The 23029-nt window shown below is 51.5% G+C and overlaps 1 protein-coding gene and 1 long non-coding RNA gene across 3 annotated transcripts; one reads left to right on the top strand and one right to left on the bottom strand.

Moving 5' to 3' along the window:
• The first annotated feature begins 21 nt into the window (after positions 1 to 21).
• On the top strand, positions 22 to 9335 carry LOC122692310. Its single transcript, XR_006340626.1, has 3 exons — positions 22 to 178; positions 2185 to 2297; positions 8814 to 9335. It is a non-coding gene; the product is annotated as an uncharacterized LOC122692310 (long non-coding RNA).
• SNRNP70 (small nuclear ribonucleoprotein U1 subunit 70) lies at positions 7184 to 21796 on the bottom strand. 2 transcript variants are annotated; one of them, XM_043899765.1, is made up of 10 exons: positions 21559 to 21796; positions 20661 to 20817; positions 19039 to 19101; positions 18861 to 18915; positions 14863 to 14927; positions 14681 to 14743; positions 13944 to 14025; positions 10663 to 10764; positions 8080 to 8167; positions 7184 to 7973 (listed from the first exon to the last, which is right to left on the bottom strand). In XM_043899765.1, the coding sequence occupies exons 2-10, from the start codon at positions 20805 to 20807 to the stop codon at positions 7346 to 7348; spliced, it is 1293 nt and encodes a 430-aa protein (XP_043755700.1). In that variant the 5' UTR covers positions 20808 to 20817; positions 21559 to 21796; the 3' UTR covers positions 7184 to 7345. The 2 variants fall into 2 exon arrangements, with proteins under 2 accessions (XP_043755700.1, XP_043755699.1); XM_043899764.1 differs by having other exon boundaries at positions 7184 to 8000; positions 21559 to 21794.
• Positions 21797 to 23029: the final 1233 nt, after the last annotated feature.

Raw genomic sequence — 23029 nt, 5'->3', positions numbered from 1 at the left:
ATGGTTGGATGGCATCACCCACTCAATGGACATGAGTTTGAGTAAACTCCAGGAGTTGGTGATGGACAGGGAGACTTGGCGTGCTGCAGTCCATGGGGTCGCAAAGAATCGGACACGACCGAGCAACTGAACTGAACTGAGCTATGTCACACATTGGGCCCAAATCATGGATACGATGGTGAGCAGGGCAACTAAGCCCACTGCCTTCCTAGAGCTTATTCTATGACGCGGGTGGTGGTGGAGGCGGGTAGACAGATATGAGAGTAGGGAGGTGAGGATCTAGGAGGGACACTGGTGGAAAGTCCTTGGAGGTAAGATCTTCAAGAGGTGCGGCGTGGGTCACTTTCCAGGCAGAAAGAGCCCCCATGGCAGGATAGCAGAGTAAGGACTGGAGTGGTTTATGAGGAAGGCGGAAAGGTTGACAGGATATAACTGATGCCCCGCCTTGTGTGTTGGCTTATTCATGTTAAGGATTTGGGGCTTCATGGTAACTCCTACAAGTAAAAATGCGATAGTCACATGTGTATGTTAAGATCATCATGGACACTGTGTGGAGACTGGATTGGATGGGAGCAAAACTGGGATCGGGGGACAGATCAGGAGGTCATCCCTGTAATCCTATGATGAGCAGAGGTGTGGAGGGTATGTGGACCAATTTGGAGATGTTTGGATGTGTCTTAATTGTATATGAGGCCTGAGAGGTGGAGGAGAAGGGGATATTAAGGTGCATGTGGGGCCTTTTGCTAAGATGGTCTATGCTGGTGACAGGACAGTAGATATTTTGACTCTGAGGAGCCTGTGCAGTAAACCAGGCCTGCAAGCAATTCTGAGAATTTAGGCAAAGCTGCTAAATAACACCAGAAGAGTGAACAAAAATGCTAGAGAGAAGAGAATCTAGAATGAAGAGGATTGAAGACAGAGTCTTCAAAACTCCTAATATATAAAAGTCAGGAAGAAGACAAAGAATAGCTGGAGAGGTAGGAGGAAAACTCAGGTGGGAGAAACCATGAGAAGAGAGTGTTTCTGAAAAAGGAAGTGAGCAGTGGTATCAGATTCTCTGGAGAGTCAGAGACATGTAGAGGCAGATGAGGCTGGAGAAGCCTGGCTATTCAGCCACCAGCGGATGCAGAAAGTGCATCCTCAGGTAACCTCACCAGTAGTGGGATGGAATCCAGAAAGGGGTTTTTGCGAAGTGAGAGGACTAGAGCAGATTTGTTTACCCTCTTGCCATCATAGTGTTTTTCTCCTTTCATTTTAACAACAACAACAGAAGAACATAGTTATGGACTTTAAAACAAAATGAAATAATACAGAAGGATAAATATATTTTGTCCATTTTAATTTTTTTCCAAACGTTTTCTTTTGTATTGGGGTAGAACTGATGAATAATGTCCTGGGAGCTTCAGGTGAACAGCGAAGGGACTCAGCCCTGCACATACATGTATCCATTCTCCCCCAACCCCCCTCCCCCAATCCAAGCTGGCACAGAACTTTGAGCTGAGTTCCATGCGCTGTATGGTAGGTCCTTGTTGGTTATCCATTTTAAATATAGCACTACATGACCTAGAAGGATGAATATCGAAAAGCACCAGCCCCATGGGACTTTCCTGGTGGTCCAGTGGTTAGGACTCTGCACTTCTAAAGCAAGGGGTGTGGGTTTGATCCTTGGTCAGGGAACCAAGATCCCACGTGCCATGTGTGGAGGCCAAGAAAATTAAAAAACAAAAACAAAACAACCCACACGCACACAGAAAACGGGAAGCACCGGCCTCTGTCCCCATCCTAATTCTCCTCACTGCAAGAGGCAATGAGGGGTAGATGTTTCACCTGCTAGTTGCTTCTGTAGCTAAGTAACATATCATTTCTCAATTTTTCAATTTTAGCTGTTAACAATATATTACATATTGATTTTCTGCTCTTACAACCTTTCCCCTCTCTTCCCATGGTAGTTTTATGGTACCAGTTTTTAGGTCAGTCAATAAAAGGCTCACATTATGTCTAAGTATTCAATACTTACTGTTGGTTGTATGAGCTCGGGTATTGTCCTGTGATTACATTTCCTTTCTTGAACAGCTTCCATTTTTTTCCCTGTAATGTCTATCTACTTTTGTTTCTTTCATCACATTCTTAATTTCTTTCAAACTCTGCATCACAACTTACTTGATTGAGTCTTTTTATCCTGAGGCTTCTTGTAAACTTCAGTCCTGACTCCAGTCTGAACCAAGAGACTGCCGTCCTGGAATGTCCCTCCACTGCCCTGCTGAACCGGATCATCTCTTTTTAACTCCCTCATTTCGGTAAAGTATATCCCCTATTATTAATAACTCCCTAAAAAGATCGTTGGGGGGAAACAAAGATTGTGAGATTTGTCCTTCAAGAAAGTTCCTCTAATTCTTTTTTCCCCTTGCACATCTAGTATCTAATCAACTACCAAATGTCTACTAATTAATTGCAGATGGTTTCCAGTTCTGAAATTTCCAATAGACTTTTTTAAATTCCTGTTAAACTTTACAATTTTAAAGATCTATTCAAATTCTCCATTTTTCCTTATTTTGGGAACATAATTATTTCAGCCTCTGATAATTCCAACGTGTTTTTATTGTCTTTTCCTCCTTGAATAGATGCTAAGTATTGGCACTAAGGGTTAGCCTCTGGTTGCTCAGACGGTAAAGATTCTGCCTGGAGTCAGGAGACCCTGGTTCGATCCCTGGGTTGGGAGATTCCCTGGAGACGGGAATAGCGACCCACTCCAGTATTCTTGCCTGGAGAATCCCATGGACAGAGAAGCCTGGCGACTTACAGTCCATGAGTTCGCAGAGTCGGACATGACTGAGCGACTAAGACACACACACATTTGTACTAAAAACCACGTAGGCTCTCCCTTCCTCCACAGAGAGTTCAGTTTTCTTCTGGCAGGGGAGAGGTCTGGTTTTAGGTTTTCTTAGGCCTGGTCTATTTCACATGTGACCCAACTCCAATGTTGTGTTACTCTGGGAGTCTCAGGCACAGCCATCTCTCCACTGCAGGCCTGGAACCCAGCCTGTCTCCCCCGGGGTTACATGGCTGCTCAGCAACTTAGCCTCCTTTAGTGCTTTCTGATGAGCCCCCTGGGGGTCTTGAAAGGACAGTGAGCCGCTTAGGAATCGGCAGATGCCTGCGGGGAAGACTGCATGTCCATTCTGAGACTCAGTGCCCCATCTGGGAGTTTCTCCCTCAAGTCCTGCTGTCTGGTCCAAATTCTGTCAGCTCAGCCGAGTTGAGGACCGCCACTTTCTGAGTCTTTTCTATCACTTTTTTGAGTCTGTCCTGCCACAATAATTGGCAAATATCCTCAAGGAAAAAGTGAAAGAAAGTGTTAGTCACTCAGTCATGTCTGACTCTTTGTGACCCCATAGACTGTAGCCCACCAGGCTCCTCTGTCCATGGGATTCTCCTGGTAAGAATACTGGAGTGGGTTGCCATGCCCTCCTCCAGGGGATCTTCCCGACCCAGGGATCGAACTCAGGTCTCCCGCATTGCAGGCGGGTTCTTTACTGTCTGAGCCCCCAAGAGTAAATATGAAGTTCACCTCTGTATGCTTTCCTTTCTTGGTATCAGACCCCCTCAAGTGTGGCCTACAACTGTTTGCTCCCCAAAGCCTTTCACAAGTTACTTTTATATGTTTTGTCCAGTCTTTTTTTTTCTAAGATTTATTTCTTTCTTTATGGCTGCGCTGGGTCTTTGATGCCGTGTGCGGGCCTTCTCCAGTTGCGGCAAACAGACTTCTCATTGCAGTGGCTTCTCTTGTTGCAGAGCACACACGTCAGGGAGCGTAGGCTCGGTAGATGCAGTTCCCGGGCTCCTCAGTACTTGTGGCGCATGGGCTTAGTTGCTCCAAGCTACGTAGGATCTTCCTGGACCAGGGATCAAATCCGTGTCTGCTGCATTGGCGGGCGGATTCTTTGCCACTGAGCTACCAGGGAAGCCCCTGTCCAGTCTTTATGTACCTGGTCTGTTGTTGGGCTGTGGTCCACACAGTCACAGAGAGTCGGATGTGACTGAGTGACTTAGCACGCACACTATACCAGGCAAGTCCAAAATGGACTGTTTTTCATAACCAACTCCAGAAGTATGGTTTCAACATCTGGAGTATCTATGAAAACACAGTCGTTAGAGGTATATTTTTTTTTAATTATTCCCTAAATTGTTTTCTCCGGGACCAGTTTCTCTATTTATCTTGTGGTCTCTTTTGGCACATTTTTTCCAAATGTCTGGGATCTTTGGTTATATGCTTGTAAAAACTGAGGCAGTTAAAAAAAACACACTAGAACCTGGTGTGTGCAGTTGGATTTCACTGACAGTTTGCCTCTAATTATCAGGCCAACTTTGCCTTCAGGCTGAGAAACTTGTATTTGCAAATGCCCAGCTCCTAGGCATTCTGATTATGGAAACAGTGTGATCGTTCTGCGTACAGATCCTATTCCAGTCTCCTACCCTTGTGATACCTGAAGTTGCAGTCCTGAGCCTCTGTACGTGTTCTGCAAGGTCTGCGGTGGCTCCCTTCTCCAGTGGCCACCAGACTGACGTGTCCTCGCCATTGTCCTATTTCGTCTTTAATCCAGAAATGAGCTGACATCTCTCGACTGCTGACAGAATCTTGCTTTGTTACTCCTCTGTTATTGTTAGGAAGTAAAACACAGACAGTGAACCTGCCATCATGAACTGGAGGCCATTTTCTGTCCTGGCCCTGTGAGGACCCTCCGCTCTACCTGATTTTTATTTTATTTATTTGTTTATGCTATGCTGGGTCGTAGTTGTGACACAAGGGATCCTCCATCTTCCATCTTTCTGTGGCATGCGAAGTTTTAGTTGCTGTATGTGGGATCTAGTTCCCTGACCAGAGATCCATGAAATCCAGGCCGCGTGCATTGGGAGCTGAGAGTCTTAGCTGCAGGACCACCAGGGAAGTTCCTCTACCCAGTCTTTTTACATCTTTAAAAAATCTTTAAGTTTTTTTAAATTGAAGTACAGATCTACAGTGTTTCAGATGTACAGCAGTGATTCAGTTATACATATATTCTTTCTCAGATTCTTTTCCATTATAGGTTATTACAAGATCTACTGAGTGTAGTTCCCTGTGTTATACAGTAGGTCCTTGCTTTATATATAGTTGTGTGTATCTATTAATTCCCTAACTCCTAATTTATCCCTCTCCTCCCTCCCCCTTTGGATAACCATAAATTTGTTTTCTCTGTCTGTGAGTCTGTTTTGTAAATAAGTTCATTTGTATCAGGGCTTCCCAGGTGGCGCTAGTGGTAAAGAACCTGCCTGCCAATCCAGGAGGCATAAGAGACACAGATTTGATCGCTGGGTTGAGAAGATGCCCTGGAGGAGAGCATGGCAACCCACTCCAGTATTCTTGCCCAGAGAATCCCTATGGACAGAGGAGCCTGGTGGGCTCCAGTCCATGGGGTCACACAGTTACTTTAGCCACTTCAGTTACCTGAAGCGACTTAGCATGCACACAGCATGCATCATTTGTATCTTTTTAAGATTTCACATATAAACATATCATATTTGTCTTTCTCCTTTTGACTTCATTTGGTATGATAATCTCTAGGTCCATCCATGTTGCTACAAATGGCATTTCATTATTTTTATGGTTAATATTCCATGGTATATATCGTCCACATCTTCCTTATCCATTCCTGTCGATGGACATTTAGGTTCTTCCATGTCTTGGCTATTGTGCTTTTTTTTTGGCCACTCCATGTGGCATTCGGGATTCCCTGGTAGCTCAGTTGGTAAAGAATCCGCCTGCAATGCAAGAAACCCCGGTTTGATCCCTGGGTTGGGAAGATTCCCCCTGGAGAAGAGAATGGCTACCCACTCCAGTATTCTAGCCAGGAAAGTTCCATGGACTGTATCGACCATGGGGTCACAGAGTTGGACACAACTAAGCGACTTTCACTTCACTCACATGGCATGCAGGTCTCCTTGAACCTGTGCCTCCTGCAGTGGAAGTGTGGAGTCCTAACCACTGGACTGCCGGGGAACTCCCCTTGCTATTGTAAATAGTCCTATGTACATTGGGATGCATGTCTTTTCAGGTTATTTTCTCTAGACATATATGCCCAGGAGTGGGATGGTGAGTTCTTTTTAAAGGAAAAAGTATTTTTAAATGAACCGCAATACTGTTCTCCATAGTGGTTATACCAATTTACATTTCTACCAGCAGTGTGGGAGGGTTCCCTTTTATCCACACCCTCTCCAGCACTTATTTGTAGACTTTGGGTGATGGCCATTCAGTCTGCTGTGAGGTGATCCTGTGGTTTTGATTTGCATTTCCCTCATAATTAGCAGTGTTGTTGAACATCTTTTCACATGCCTGTTGGCCATCTGTACGCCATCTTTGGATAAAGGCCTGTTTACATCTGCCCATTTTTGCCTGGGTTGTTTGTATTTTATATATTGAGCAATATGAGCTGTTTGTATATTTTGGAAATTAATCCCGTCAGTTGCATCATTTGAAAGTATTTTCTCCTATTCTGTAGGTGTCTTTTCATCTTATTGATTCCTTTGCTGTTCTAATGCCTCTAACTAGGTCCCATTTATTTTTGCTTCTATTTCCATTACTCTAGGAGTCAGCTCCAAAAAAGTATTCCTGTGATTTATGTCAATGTGTTCTATGTTTTCCCCTAGTTTTATTTATAATACCTGGTCTTACACTTAAGTCAGCAATCCATTTTTTAAAAAACTTACTACCAGGGAAGCCCCAATCCATCTTATTTTTGTATATGGCATTAAGAGAATGTTTTCTTCTTTTACATGTAGCTAGCTGTCCAGTTGTCCCAATACCACTTATAGACAAGACGGTCTCTTCTCTTTACCATTTTATCTTGCTCTCATGCTTGCTTTGTGAAAACATGGCCCAGAGCCCCATCCCTGCACCAAGATAGGGGTATGAACGGCTCCACAAGAAATGTGTGGGAGAGCTGAAAACAAGGAAGGAAGATACAAAGGCATCAAGGACCCTTAAGGAGGGCTTCCTTACCCTCTTTTAAACAGCTGGGCTGTCCCGGGACTAGCCCTAGCCTTAGTTCATACAGCTCCAGTCCTGAACACCAACCAGAGTAGGGCCATCTAAAGTCAGAAGGTGACACCCTCCTGGGGAAGACAGGAAGAGCAGTGAAGAAACCAAGCGCCCCTTATCAACAAGAAATTTTATTTTTAAATCCAAGAGACCAAAACAAATAAAGAGACTCCTACCCTTGGCTGGCAGATTTAGGTGGTGACCAGGAAGGTGGGGGAGAGGATGACAGCAGGGAGAGTAGGAACACGTCCAAGCAGCCGGTGAGTGGCCTCTTCACTCCGGCGCGGCCTCCATCAAATACCCGTTCTCCGGAGCGAGATACCCGTCGCCTCCCTCGGACTCCATGTACATGTCTCGGCCGTCGTTGCCCAGACCCTCGAGCCCGTTGTCCTGGCCGCCGCCACCCCCACCGCGGGCCTCATCCCTGCCCCGATCGCCGCCCCGCTCCCCCCGCTTGTGCTCCCGGTCCCGGTCGCGATCGCGGTCCCGGCGCCGCTCCCGCTCGCTGCGGTGGCTTCGACGTCGGTCCCGGTCACGATCCCGGCCCTTCTCCTCTGGGCCGTCTGGGCCGTCTGGACCCAGCTCCCCGGGGGGCCCGTCATCCGGGGGCGCGTCGCCGGCCTCGGAGGGCTCGGCCATGTCGCCGCCGCCGCCTCCGCCGCCGCGCAGCTCCTCCTTGCGCTCACGCTCCCGCCGTGCCCGCTCCCGGCTCCGGCTGCTGCGCCGCTTGCGGTCCCGGTCCTTGTCCTTGCTCCGCTCCCTGGAGCGCCGCCGCTCCTCCTTGTCGCGACTCCGCGAGCGCCGCCGCCGGTCCCGAGAGCGGGAGCGTCGTCGTTCCCGCTCCTTGTCTCGCTCGCGGCTCCGCTCCCGGCGCTCCCGCTCGCGGTCCCGGTCCCGGTCCCTGTGGGGCAGCGGGGAGGGGCCGGGCCTGGATGAGGTGGGCAGAGGTTTGCGGCAGGGCTCCCCCACTCACCGCCCCGCTCCCAGGACACCGGGCCCGGCCTCACCTCTCATCATAGCGGGAGGTGTCGTCCCGGCCCGAGTGCCGGATGTTGACGTCCGCGCCGCCTCTCCGGGTGCCGCCCAGGCCGCCTCCTGGGGATGGGCAGACACAGGTGGTCAGGGCGGGCGGGGACCCCGAGCCCCGGCGTCTCTGAGGCCCTGGCGCTCCCGGCTCCCGACGGCAGGCAGTGCGGAGATCAGAAGGGCACAGCGCCAGCTGGACGCGCCCTCATCGGGCTCCGAGCTCACCTCCCCCGCCGGGGAGGCCCCAGCCCCTGACAGCCCCTCTCCCCCGGTTATCCCCAGCCCGAGGCACAGCCCTGATCCTTCTAACTGAAACCGAGACTCGCCTCAAAGCCCGCAGTGGCTCCCCACCGCCCAAGCCAAGGTCAGAGGCCGGCCTCCTCCCTGTCTTTCAGTGCAAGGGCCCCTGGCTCTAAAGGTTCCAGGCATTTTCCAACCTCATGGTCTCCATGTCCTTCCTGCCCAGTTTTGGGGATCATTCACAAGTTCCCCTGGAGTCTCATCTCCCTTTCTACTTAACTCCCACTGACCCTCCACACCTTAACCTACACCTCACTTCCTCACTCAGCCTGCCCTGACTACCGGTTGAGGCCCTTCTCCACCCACAGACCACACACTCTCCTCAGAACTTCAGGCAGGGTTTCCAATTTCGTGTGTGTGTGTTTGTACACGCACGTGCAAGAGAGAGCTGACTAACAGCTGCCTCTCCCTCCAGCCTGTACTGCACCTTCAATCAGGACGCTGGACCTGCTGCATACAGCAGCCAGGATATAAAGCTGGACGAGCAGCAAATGGCAAAGAGGACAACCGGAAGGAGCAGCAGCTAACCTCCTCCTTCACATGGCAAACAAACTCAGGCGGAAAAGCCACTTGCCCAGGGCGACTCGGCAAGGAAGGGCAGAGCAGAGATGTGATTCCCTGCTGACTCCAGAAGCTGCCCTCTCACTCACCCTTCTGCCCCCACTGCCTGGAAGGAAGCTTCGTGAAGCTATTTCATCTAAGGAAGAGGGTCAAAAGGGAAAAGAGGCAGCCTGGACGTGAAACATTCAAACAGGGGACAAGCCACCCAGCTGGTATGCAGAGAAACAGACCAGTGTTTTCAATGTTCAGGTCACAACCCAGCAATGGAGTCATATCACTGAATTTGACAGGATGCAACCAACATGTTTTTTAAAAAGATAAACAGAATATAAAATACTAGTATACACTGCCTGTAGAAAAAATAAATTACTGTTTCATCAAACTTTTGTTCGGGTTAAATGTATTTTTTTTGCATGTACATTGGGTCAAAATGCACTGGCTATCACTATCAGAAAGTTGGAATGCCAATCAAACTAGAAGATTCTGAGATTCCAGGATTCTACAATGGGCAACAGCAGACTCTGAAGGACTCACTCCAACCCAAAGAAACCAGAGAGGGAGATGAGAACCTATCTATTGAGTTGACACTCAGCTTGATACGTGTGTGATTTACTCAGTAAAGGCAAGTCAAGCATGAGACAGTAGGCTGGGGGCAGAAATAAGATCAGAGGGTACTGGACCCACCTAGGGTGTCTGCCTAGTGAAGACCATTTTCTCTGACAACTGGGTCACTCCCCCTCATTGGAGTTGGTCCTCAACAGCCTAGTCTGGATGGCACGACCTCAGCCCCAGGTCCAGGCCCAATGCTGAGCCACTTAGGTCCACCCACCCAGAAGCGCAGACTCATCCAAGACTGCGTTGTGGAATGGCACACAGGCTCAGTGCGGAGAGACCCAGAAGAGACCAGTTCACACAGACAGCAACCAAACAAGGTACAGAGATGCCAGAGGTGGCTCTGGATGCTTAAGGCTCAGCTTCCAGGTCCTCAAGGCCCACGGACATCCCATGTCTCTGGGCTCCGAGACACTGGCGTTTCTACACCAACAGGGTCCGGAGACACTGGGGTTCTATACCAACACACCCCTTTATGCTGTTTTCTGGTACCTGCCACCAATCTGACCTTGACTGAGATGGTAACTGACAACAAGAGATGACAGTGAGGGGGACTGAAAATAGGAAGCTTTGAGGGCAGTGGCTAACCACATCTCACTGTTGACTAGAAGCCTGCTATGTGGTTGGTGATCAACCCAGGATTTACTCAGTAATCAATGAATGAACAGGACGGATAAGCAGGAGCAAAGTACAAGTGGATGACAGAATGACTTTTCAAGCCCCACTGTACACCACTTGCCAAGCTGGCTATCTGAGATGCTCAGCTCAGTGAACTGAGATTATTCCTGCTTTCTAGGATGAGGAAAATGAGACAGAAAAGGGGAGAAATCCACCTGCCAGGTAGTGCGCAAGTCAGAATGTGATCCCAGACTGGCTTCTCCAGGTCAGTACTCTCGCTCCTAATTGGTAACCCAGAATAAAAAACAAAAACAGACCAGGAGAATGCTGGAGACCGAGAGGCTGAGCTGGAGAGAGGGAGAAGGAATGTCAGCAGCCGTGCTGGGAAGAGAAGACAAAGAGCAGCAGAGGGGGGAAGAAAAGGGAGAGGAAGCCAGCAGGACCCCAAGCCCGCCAGAGCAGGACGCGCTCACCTAGCCGCCGGGGCCTCCAGCCCTTCACGGTGCGGCCCCTCTCCACGTCCACGAGCACTCTCCTGCCGTCAATCTTCTTGCCGTCTGCATGCTTGTAAGCGGCTGTAACAGATGCGGGGAAGGGGAGGGGGAGGAGTCCCCAGAGGGTCCTCTAGTCAGAAGACAGCCCGCTCCATCGCATCCCCACCCCCACGTCATCACACTTCGGCGCGCACACACACACACGCACACAGGCCCACCAGACAGCCAGGCAACTGACAGCCAGACAACCCTCTCCCAACCTGGGAGGGGCCTGCTCCATCTCACCTCCTGCTTCCTCATCACCCCCCAAACACTCTTGGGGGGGCCAGCCCACTCCCAACCACCATGCTAACCCTAGCCACTGCCCTGGGCTCCCAGGCCAGGCCTACTCCCCTTCGACAGAGCAGCCCCCTCGCACCAAGGCGGCCAAAGTCGCTGCAAAGAAACTGGAGGTTAACTTGAGGCTGGACTCTGCGGTGGGGGAGGGCTCCTCCACAACCCCAGGCATGCACCCTGAAACATCATGCTGGGAGCAGAGGCCCAGCCGGGCAGCTCCGCACCCCAGTTCACACCGGTTTCCTTTACTGTGGTTTTTTGTTGGGGGAGGGTGAGCATGGGGGGAACATACATCAGAACAGAAAATGAACCAGAAGGGGGCAGGAGAAATCTTTAGGAGATGGCAGGGAGTAGAGGGTGGGTTATGGGGGCCCCCTACAGCAGGTGGGGCAGAGGGAAGTGGAGGGAGGCATGGGAGTCGTGCGGTGCTACTGAAAATCCCTGCCTTACCTGCCGAGACTGTACCCACCCAGCCCCCAGCCCAGCTCTCCCTCCACACCCCAGTGCAACACGCGCCGGGAGAGGCCGAGCCCGACCTGAGCCTCAGGAAGGGTGCGGAGTAGAGGGGAGATGTGGGGAGGGGCACGTCCCGCAGGTGAGCAGGACACAGCCAAGGACAGGCTCGAGCCCGGGCCTGTCTCAAGTGGGGCTCTCGGGAGGCCAAAAAAAGTCCCTGTTTCCCAACCCCCAGCCCTGGCCGAGGGGGTCATCCTCAACCAGCCACAGCACCCGGCCCCGCCCCAGCCCTCTCCCCCCCCAAATAACAACCAGAGGAAGAGAAAAAGGTGCCATTTACCGATGCCGGCCTTGCGGGTGTCCAAACCGAGCGGGATGGGGGGGGCTCGGCAACTCCTGGGGGCCTGGCGAGGAGGCGGGCTTCCCGGGGGGGGGGACACGGGACCGCTTACCTGGAGCCCCCAAGCTTACCTGAGCACGCGCACAGACCCCACACCCACCACCATGGGGTCAGCTAAAGCTACGGGGAAGGGATCCAGGGGGTTCTAGGGAGCCGCCGGAGGGGAGACGAACCACATCTCCTGCACCGCCTGGAGGCAGGCAGAGAAAGTGGTGGACCCCAAAGAAACCTCATGGAGGCCTTGGAAGAGGGGGAGACGAGGGTTACCATGGAACTTGGGAATCTGAAGGGACTATCTTGTTTGAATTCTAAAAGGCGGCTAGGGAGGCCTTAGCAAACCTGTCCACCTTCAGCTTTTCCCCATAAAATCCACACTCAGCTAGGCACAGGCCCCACCCCCTCTCAGCACATGGAATAACTTTTCCACCTTGAACTTCTCACTCCCTCCCACCATCTGCTTCAGCCCAAAGGCTGGCACACAAGGGGACAGCTTCAGGGGTCCAGGAGATGGGAGTACTGCCCACGATCCAAGGGGAAGGGGCCACTGGGCCCCTGAACCCAGAGGAGGGTAGCGGGGGAGGGATTTCAGGACTGGGGACACAGTCAAGCAAAGGACCCCTGCTCTGGTCATGTCCCAAACCCCAGAAGAGGCCCAACCCGGGAAGAACAGCAGAGAAAAATGTGATGTGTGTATCTCTAGGCTTCGCTCTCTCTCCCTCTCTTAGGTCTCCAGCCAGTGGAAGGGTTTTCAGTAAAAGCTCCAACACCTTGAGATGTTCACAACCTGTCGCTCGACCCCTCCCACAGCAATCCCCAAGTCCATGCACTCTGGAGAGCAGCTAGGCTCCACAGCCTCTCGGGAGGCTCCACTGTGACAAGGCAGACAGGACGTGGGCAGAGCACCCCAAGTCTAGCAACCAAAAAGATTCTCCAGGGCCACCACAGTGATGGCCCCGCAGAAGGGGCAAGGGCCGGGAGAGGAGGGCGGGCTGAAGGGTTCCACCAGGAGCCCTGGCCCCACTGCATTCCCGCCGCCGTGCCGCGGCCGTCGGGAAGCCAGGCATGCTGGGGGTTAAACCGAGCCCAACTGGAGAGGCCGGCTGCCCTTCCCATGGGGGGGGGTGGGGGCGGCATCTTTCCCCTCCTGGGACCAGCAAGATTATCGGAGAGCACCTGGATGGGGCCAGAAGGGACAGAGGGCACCCAACCAAGGAAAGGGTTCTGGGTGCGGGGAGGCTGAGGGGCGGCTGGGGGCGGGAGGAGGGAGGCCTCGCTGCTCCTGAGCTGCCTGGCTAAGCTGGGCTGGTGTGCGGTGCTGAGTGATCTTACCCATGATACAAACCCTTATACCAACCATACACTGAGGTGTTGTAAGGGGAGCGTAAGCATCAGCTGCAAGCCAGCTGCGTGGTGGCTGCAGTGACAATAAGAACAGTCAATTAATACGGCGGCCCCTGGACACGCCGCAGCCCTGCCCACCCCCACCCACCCATCCCTGCCCATGTGGACGCCGCCGCAGCCTCAACAGGGGCTTTGGAGATGTGGGGGCAGGCGCTGAACACGCAGACCAGCCCACTGCCCACCGAGGAACAGGGTGGGGGGCCAGGGGTGGGGAGGTGGAGGGTCGGGTGGCCCAGGCCCAGCTCAGCTGGGGGGAGGAGAGGGCAGGTTCAAAGGCCAGTCCTCACTGCAATCTGGCCGCCCCCAAATCTGCTGGGGGAAATGGGGAGAGGCTCCCCAAAAATCCGACCCCTCCCCCCACCTCCAGCTAGCCCTAGCCCCCACCGGGTTCCCTCCTTGCCCCTGAGGTTCAACGTGTGACACTTACCTCCCCAGGTGCACACACACACACACACACACGTTGTGGGGGATTTTGGTTTTTGTTTTTTAAAAAACACGTATATAAAAAACAAAAAAAAAAGATATATCAGAAACAGAGGGAGGAGGAGAAGAGACATCGCTAATGTCAGGTCTGGCGGGGAGGGGGTGGGGGACAGACGACGGGAAGGGGCTAGGGCAGCAGAGAAGAAAGAGGGTCAGAGGGCAGGGTGCAGTGGGAGGTACTCACAATGCATGTCCCTCTCGTGTTCGTACTCGATGAAGGCATAGCCCCGGGGCTTTCCTGACCGCTTACTGTAGACCATGTGTATCTGGAGGGTGGGTGGCAGGAGGCAGAGGTCAGTTCTGACAAGGGGACAACTCACCATATCAATCACACAAGCCCGTGTGCCAGGCTCTGGGCTGGATGATGCCAGCAACAGATGCTTCTGACCCTCCCGTGATCCCTTCAAGGACCCAGAGTGACTGATACACTAACGGCCTTGGGCTTAGCAACTGATGTGCACAATGACCTCAAGCCCTTGCTAGAGCCCAGAGCATCGAGTAACTTCTAAACTAAATGAAGAGATGTCCGTTATACATGAAGCTATGCTCTAGAACAAGGATCAACCCACATTTTCTACAAATGGCCAGAGGGCAGATATTTCCAGCTTGCAGGGCCACACAGTCTCTGTTGCACCTGCCTAACTGCCTCAGCAACAGCCGCTGCAGACAAGAGAGCGGGCCTGGCTGGACGCCAACACGCCCCGTTCGGACACCGCGTGCTCAGCTTGCTGACGCGTGCTCCGAGTCAGCAGCGAGTCACCGCGGCCTCCGCGCTGTCCTTCCGATACCCCGAGACCCCGGCACGGGCGTGCAGGCAGGACAGAAACCCAGGCCGTGAATGCTGGAGCCCGAGATGACGCAGTGCCTTCTCCCTCCCTCCACACACCTTCAACTCCAGCACCCCTGCCCTAGTCCACTCACCCTTTTGATGGGTCCATACACCTCAAACTCTCTCCGGAGCTTGGACTCTGTCGTGTCATAGTTCTACAAGGAGACAGAAACGAAGTGAGAGAAGCCCTCAAACACCCCATGGACCGAGGCTACTGTCCACACCCACGCTCTCTGTAGCCTAGGGCTCCAGGGGTCAGGAGCTGGGGACTCACCACTCTAGCCACAAAGAGAGTCTTGAAGGCATCACCCTGAGCATTGGGATCATTGTGAGGGTCCCCTGTGCAGGATAAAAGAAATTCTGTAAGTATACGTTGTCAGCAGTATCACAGAGCAAGAAAGAAAGAGACTGATGGACAGAGGCCCAGAACTTCTGGTCACCTGGCCACCATGGGCAGGCCCCTCTCTGAGCCCTGACTGCCCTGAAGCACAGCAGAGTCCATCTGAGTGGCTGACTTAGGCTGATTAAAGGAAGGGATGAGATTGACTTCAAGCTGACAGGATGGCGGCCAGCCTACTGCCCCCCCTATTTCAGGCCTACATATCCTGAGGCCCAAGTCTCTCCCAGGTGGGAGCAGCTAAGCCCAAAGGGGCATCTCTGGAGAAGCAGCCCGATCCTGCCAGGCATCCTCCACCACCTGCAGTGCCGCAGTGCCACCCACCGGCAAGGCCTGCAACTGCAGCCCACAGGAAAACCAGCGATCAAGCAACCCTTCGATGGGAGTAGGAGAGAGCCGGGCAAAGGCTCAAAGCCCTCAGGGAGGAACCCACAGCCGGCACTGAGGCCCCGGCACTGAGGCCACAAGGGGCGGATGGGGTTAACTCCCAGCCTTACTACGGCAGACCACTGAGGAACAACCAGCTCCACAGACAGAGCCAGACTCTTACAGAACTAATTCCACAGCTGATTCAGACGGTCACGTCCACCCCTGTGCCTGCCCCTCACCTCCTCACCTGAAGCCCATCCCTCTGGGTTGTAACTGTCTGTGCTCACATGTCTCAATCTGCATTCATTCACCCAACAGGTATCTGTTAAGCGCTATGTGTCTGAAACTCCCGTAGGTGCTGGGGTAACAACAGTGAAAAAGAGGAAAAAAGACCCCTGCCTTCCTGGAGCTCATCTATTACTGCAGGGAGGCTGCCGGTAAACAACCTAAGACCAACAATCATCCAGTTCTATCTAGTAATAACAGAGAGATGGGGAGAAGCATTTTACTGGGAAGGTCAGGAAAGGCCTCACCGAAATACCATTTGACATGAAGTGTATTTAACAGGAGACAAACCTCAGCATCACCAAAGGGTAGGTGGTACCACAGGGGCATTACAGGGGACCCAATCACTGCCTGCAGGAGCGGATGGAGCCCAAACAGCAGAGAGCAGAGCTTCTGCATGAGCAGCCAAGGGTGCCCAGCAGACACAGGGAAACCACCCTGGCACAAGAGACCCTATGGTTTCTGCTTAACCAAGAGGGTCAGGAGCGTGACCCAAAGTAAAAGCTAGCACAGCGCCCACGAATCTCAGCTAAGACGGTGGCAACGAGCTGAGGTTGATCAGCAGTTCACTGGCAGCACGCGCACACCCTCGCGCCACTCCACCCTGCTGGCAGCTCTGCCCTCAGGGAATCCTTGGGCAAAGACGTTATCTATGTAGCAGCCCAGAGCAGCGGCTCAAAGGATTAGACTGTGGGGTTGAGAAACGAGGAAGTATCTCAGAACTCTGACTCTTGCTAAGCGGACCCAGACTCCACAGACCTTCACTTTGTCTTAAAGACTGGAGTGACAAACCCTACCGCACTTGGAAGCTGTAAGTAAAAAACATGAAATGCATCAAGTGTTCAGTAAGGTCCCCTTGAATGGTAGCTGTTAACTGTGACAGGCACAGCCCGTTTCTGTACCGGGGGATGGAGGCTCCTAGGGCAGAGAAAGCCTACTGTACTTGACCCATCCTTTTCGTTTCCTTTTGTATCATGGGGAAATTCAACACTTAAGGAAAGAGAGAACAGTATAATGAACCCCTCTGAACCAACCTCAATGGTTATCACATGGCAACACTGGTTACATCTCTATCCCAAGCAGTATATTAAGGCAAACTCCAGATATACAATACCACTGTAACTGCTAATAAAGACTTTAAAAAATAGTAACCACGGTACTAGTAATACACCTTCAAAAGTTAACATTAGTTCTTTATCTTCATCAAGACGCAGTGTTCAAATGTCAACTGTTTCAAAACAAGATTTCTGCAGGTGGCTCATTTAAGTCAGGACCCAAACAAGCTCCACAGTGACCATCTGGCTGAGGTGTCCTTTGGCTTTTTAACCCTTTTGGTTCACTCCCTTCCCACTTGCTTCCCCAGTTTTCACATTTGTTTAAGGAAGTTGGGTCACAAGTTTGTCCTATACAATCTCCCATATACTAAATTCAACTGACTGCATCCTCAGTGTCGTTTAGCATGCCAGGATTCTTTTCCTTTTTTTCAAGGATCCTATTTTTAAAGTGAGGAAAACAATGTCCAACAAGAGAAGTGATTTCTCCAAGGCCACCCAGCTGGAAGTGGCACAGGTGGGGTTAAAATGCACGGGGTCAGACTCCAAGGCCTGTGCCCCAGGAATAGAGCTGAGAGGTTCCCCAAGTCAACTGCTGTCAACAGTTGTGTGTGCAGGTCCTAGAGGAGCTGGGGCCACAATGGTGAGCAAACTCCACCAGAATCCTGTTTCATGAACTGTGAACCAATGTAAGATATATGTTCGTCAGTCCTGCAGACTGAAATGACCAAGCTGCAGCAGGACTCAGGGCTTCAGTGTGCAAGGGGACTCTACCCGAGCACCATGAAAGGTTTCCCTGAGGAGTGACGCTGCCAGAGACATAAAACGCAGTTGCACATACACCAAGGTACCATGTGAGACTGGCGGAATGGCCTGGGCAGAGCACCAGTGACAGGAGACCATCTGGGAAAGAAGCGGCAGAAGACGCCAGTGCAGGCTGGAAGAGGGGAGGAAGCATGGGCAGAATGCACCCTCAATGGGCAGGGAAGGGACTCTGGTCTTTATGTTGAAAGCAAAAGGAAGCTGTATAGGAATTCCCTGGAGACCCAGTGGTTAGGACTCTGCACTTTCACTGCAGAGGACCCGAATTCAATCCCTGGTTGGGGAACGAAGATCCTGAGGGCAACATGGGACAGCCCAAAGCGGGGTTGGGGGGAGCCGTTACCAGAGAAAGGTATAATCAAGAGTTGTATTTCAAAAGGCCCCACAGGACTTGCGGGGGACAGAGATATAAGTAAATTCATTAGACTGTGTGTCCAAGCTAGAGGGGCCTTCGGTGGTGGTGGAAACAGAATGTTCAGATTTGTGACATTTACAGAATAGCATGGGTAGGTCTTGGCGACAATCTGGGGAGACAGCAAGAAAAGGTGTTAAAAGCAAACTGAGTGGAAACAACTGGCCGTGACTTGCAAAGCTGGATGACCATGTTCCAGGGAAGGAAACACTGAAAGAAGACCAGGCTGGTGAGGAGAGGAAATCCTGATTGTGGTCCAGACACAGTGCAAGATGCCCCTGAGGCATCCAAGAAGACAGGAACACAGTGAGGGCCAGAGCTCAGCGTTGAGACACACAGGTATCTGGCTGTCAGGTGTCTGTCTGACGAGCTCCATAAGCAATGGACTCCTCCAGGGAATGTGACTCAGAGAGACGTGATTCACCGGAGCCTCACGAGCACGGGAGAAAAACCCGTCTTTTGACTACACAGTCCTTGCTCTAACAAGAAAAGGCCACCTGAGGTTGATATGGGACTCTTTTGTGAAGTCTGGTTAATGACTACAACATCCCTCCCCCAAACTCCAACTCCTCCTGTACCTGGAAGGGAGGAAGCCCTCCCAGCCCAAGGGCCAGAGAGCTGAGGTGGAACCAGAACTGCCTCATGAGCCTGGACCTCACTGCCTTGGCCTGGGAGACCCAGCTGGGCAGTGGCCACCCCTCTAAGTGCAGACTCCTGCAGGAGGCAGCCCAGAGTACCAGGCTCCCTTCCTGTCTGCCCTTATTCCATGCTCTCCTGCTTAAAAGCCTAAACCAAATATAGGCCTTGGCAAATATTGGAGGCTAAAAAGGTGAACTGACAACAACCCACATTCCCAGATGAGAGTCCTGGGGTGGACCTGGGGGACAGAAACACAAGCATCTTGAACAAGAGATGAAAAGAGGAAAGAGACTTACACATTTTTAGCTCTGTCTCGACTTCCTGCTGTCGCCGCTCAATCTTTTCCCGTCTCTGTCAGGAGAAAAGTAGACAACTGAATACAGATAGAAGGGCCCTGAGGTCAGGGAATATCCTGAAGTAAGATGCAAAAAAGAAAAAAAAAAAGACGTGAGGCAGAAGGCAAACATTACATACCTTCCTCTCCATGCGTTCCTCCCGGGTTTCTGCTCGAGTTGGAGGAGGGGCATCTCGAGGGTCCTGGGAACAAGAAGGGTGACAGCGGCGGGAGGACGGGAAAAACAGCCAGGAACAGCCAATCAAGAAATACAAACATCTTGGCCACACTCTCCTGCACATTTACACACATGCCCACACAAACATGGACAGTTCCCAGGCCAGTGGAGGCAGGGGAACAGTCCAGATCAAAGCGTGGTCTCAAAAAAACAAAAAAACCGTGGTCCACAGACCAATGCAATCTGTGAACAGTTACTGGTCTGTGACAAGAGAAATAGAAAAACTGAGACGAAATATGCAGAAATATCTACAGCAATCTAACAGAGCAGTTTTACGCTCGTTGTACTTAGAAGTGTGATTTTCTTTAACTCTGTATTCTCTAAAAATACTAGAAAAGATAAAACAATCCTCTTGCATTTGTCAAGAGCATCGATCTGCAGTCTTCTATCATATCATACTGTGAGTATCACAGTACTCGTTCTCTATCACAGACAGGAACCGGGACCAGGCCTGAAGCAAAAGGAGCTGACAGTGCAGAGCTCGGGGGTAAACAACTGGACGCCCTCTGAGGGCCAGGGCAGTTCTTAAAGGCCTCAGCAAGCTCTCACCAAATAGTAACTGGCACATGACCCTCGTCTGCCACACACCTATAGTTATTAAATTAGTTTAATTGGCTAACAACATTTTCCAAGTACCGGTTCACTGAGGGTGGCAAGTCTCACTAAAGAATCAATCTTCTGTCATCTCACTATCAACTTCTGCTCCGCAACTTCCTCCTCCTCCCCTTTCCCACTCATGCCAGATCATCATTCTTCTGACTTCTGGCTGTGTGCCAACATACTCAGGTATTCTTTGATCACCTTAAGAGGTGGACCGTTGTTATCCCAATTTCACAAACGAAAAAACTGAGGTCCATGAGCCTAAGTCATTTACTTATGTTTGTCCTGAGGGTACAAAGCTGAAATTCTCAAGACCACCACCTTAACAACACATTACCTGGTGTTAACCCTTTAATGACAAAAATGGTAAATAAAATAATACTGACCTTTCCTGACTGCTTGGTGCCAAGCCCCATAACAAAATTTTCAATTAATTCTGTCAATTATTACAAAGAAGATATAAACATTCCCTTGCTATAGATGAAGCGACCACAGGACTATGAGGATCTGCCACTTGTCCAAGGTTACACAGCCAATAAATGTGCCAAGGACTATTTAACTCGACAGTCTGAATCCTCAACAGGTAGTTACTGTCACAAACTTCTGAACTGTCACAAAAACTCAACACTGGATACATAATGAACCTCGATCAAGACAAGAAAACTGGGACTTTCCTGATGGTCCAGGGGCTAAGACTCCTCGCTCCCAATGCAGGGGGCCTGGGCTCCATTTCCATCTCTGGTCAGGAAACTAGATCCCACATGCCACAACTAACAGTTCCCATGCACGACTAAAACAGGGCGCAGCTAAATAAAGAAATAATAATCACCCGGCCTATAAAACTGGCCAGACACTAGACTCCCCAATCCAGCCCCTCGACCCCCCAGAACCCAACCCAGGTCCAAGTCTGCTCCCTGAACTCACCTCAAACTCTCGGATGTAGGGCGCGATGCCACAGTAAGGTTGATTGTGGTGTTTCTCATGTGGCAGTTTCTCCAGGGGTGGGAGGTATGGGATGGGGTCACGGGGAGCAAAGAGGGCCAGAAGGTTGGGCGGCAGGAACTGGGTCATCTTGCCAAGTCTGAGAGCAGAAGCCTCATATTAGGGTGGGCTGGGGGAGATGAAGCCCCTATAACCCCTTGACTCCCAGGACAAGAAGGAAGTAGAGGCAAAATCTCAGTATCAAAACAGGTTCTGTACAGCGTGTTCCTAAGTCACAGGGAAAAGGAGTAAATCTGAATGAAAGAGGGTTATGGTGGGAGGGCTGTGTGAAGACTGGCCAAGCCGGTAAGGGAAACAAAGACTGAAAAAGGGTTTCTGAGTAGTGAAATCTCAGAGTCCTGGGCAAGGAACCGCGGGGCTGAGGGTCCGGGAGTGGTTGTGGGGACATCAAGGATTCTGAGAAGGGGAGTCTAGGGCAGTGGCGGCTGGTGGTCCCACACCGTGGATTAACAGGTTACGGGGCGAGGGTCGCAGAAAGTCTTCGATTAAGAAAGGGGGTCAAAAGTAGCAAGCCTCTCAAGCCAGGCGGTTGTGGGTAATAGATCTGGACCCCACAGGCGAAATGAATTATGGGTAAGGGTCCGCGGAGGCGACACGAAAAAAAGCAACATACCGCAAGGGCCTGTGGGTAAGTGCTGAGGGGGAGAGGGGCTATGGAAAGAAAGCTTAAGTGACCAGAGAACTCTGGATAAGGGGTGCAAAAAGGTGCTGTGACGGTGGCGCGGGAAAGGGACCCGGCCGCGGGGAAAGGACCGAGGCCCACCGCAGGGCCTTGTGGGTAGCGGCCCCGCACCCGGTAAGGCCACTCTGTCACACTCACCCGCCGCGCGGCGCCCTCCTCGGCCTAGCGACGGTCCGGGGGCTCGCGGCGGCTCCGGCGGCCCCTCAGCAGCGGATACTCCGGCTCTCGCCCCGACTCCGGCGGCGTCCGCGTCCCTCAGTCTCTGTCGCCCGCCTAGCGCGCGCACCAGGCCGCAGCTCACGAGCCCGCGCGGCCTCGGCTCGCGACAGGGCCAAGGGGTGGGAACAGCCTCAAATCCCTCCGCCGTTCGCAAGGCGCACGCGCTACGCCAGTCAATCACAACTCACTCACAGGGACCCTGGTGCCGCCGCAGGTACTGCGCACGCGCGAAGCCACTACCCCAGCCTTCCGGCGTCTTGGACGCTTTTGCCGCGGCAGGCTGGGAGTCACAGTGCGCACGCGCGCTGAGCCCGGGGCGGTCCCCTTCCACCTCGCGCTCTGGACTCCAACCGCCTCTGTCCGCGAGACTCTTCTCGATGCTCCACCCCTTTCCCTAACATACTTCCCGGATCTTGGGCGCATGCGTGTATGGTCAGTTACCAGTATTATACCCTTCCGCCGCCTAGCAAAGAGTCCCTACGTGGAGGATGTGATTACCTAAGCTGTTAAGTCAATAACCTCTCCATCTAGCGCACCATGTACTCGACACTGTTTGGATTCTGGGGATGAAGCATGTGACTAAACAAAGTCTTCCTTTTTTGAGCTTGCATCGTGCGGAGGGAGACAATAAGGTCATTAAAATTAACTTCTGATAGTAGCCGTCACAATAAAGAAAGGGCAGAAAAAGGTGTTCAGCTGTGAAAGAGCAGCTATTTTAAAAAGGGCGACGGGGCTTCGTTGGTGGTATAGTGGTTAAGATTCCGCATTTCCACTGCAGGGGCGCAGGTTCAATCCCTGGTCAGGGAACTAAGATCCCGCATGCAGTGTGTTGCAGTCAAATAGAAAAAAAAAATTTTTGAAAAGGATGATAATGGAAGGCTCTAATGAAGATGACATTTAAATAGAGGCCCCTTCCCTTGGGTCGGGGTTAACAGCAAGTGCAAATGCCCTGAGTTAGGAAGGATGGCCGGAGTCCCAGGTTGTTGGTGAAGAGAGTAGAGAACTGGTGGCCATGTTATTTAGGGCTCTGTAGACCTGTAAAAAGTTAAGTATTATTTAAGTTTTTTGGATAGATTCAATTGCCTATTTAATAATAATCACAGGAATTATTACAAATTTAAGTGACTATTATGTTTTAAGTACTTTGACATATTTGGTTTATCTACGTATGTATGTGAGAACCCCCTGAACTATTTTTTTGGAGCCGTCCCAAAATTCTAAAATTATTTCGAAATAAAAAGTTTAAAGAAAATACAGCTAAATGTGCTTTAATAATTTTTTTCCCCTATATCATTGAAAGGTAAATTTCTGAGGCACTGCACCTCTGAATGTTTCAGCATGCATCTCCTAAGATTAAGGGCATTCTTCTATATCACAAAACTACTTTCAC

This window comes from Cervus elaphus, chromosome 4 (assembly GCF_910594005.1).
Source record: "Cervus elaphus chromosome 4, mCerEla1.1, whole genome shotgun sequence".
In the NCBI taxonomy this organism is placed as follows: Eukaryota; Metazoa; Chordata; class Mammalia; order Artiodactyla; family Cervidae; genus Cervus; species Cervus elaphus.
The sequence above is the reverse complement of the archived record's forward strand: the minus strand, read 5'-3'. Positions and strand labels throughout refer to the sequence as shown.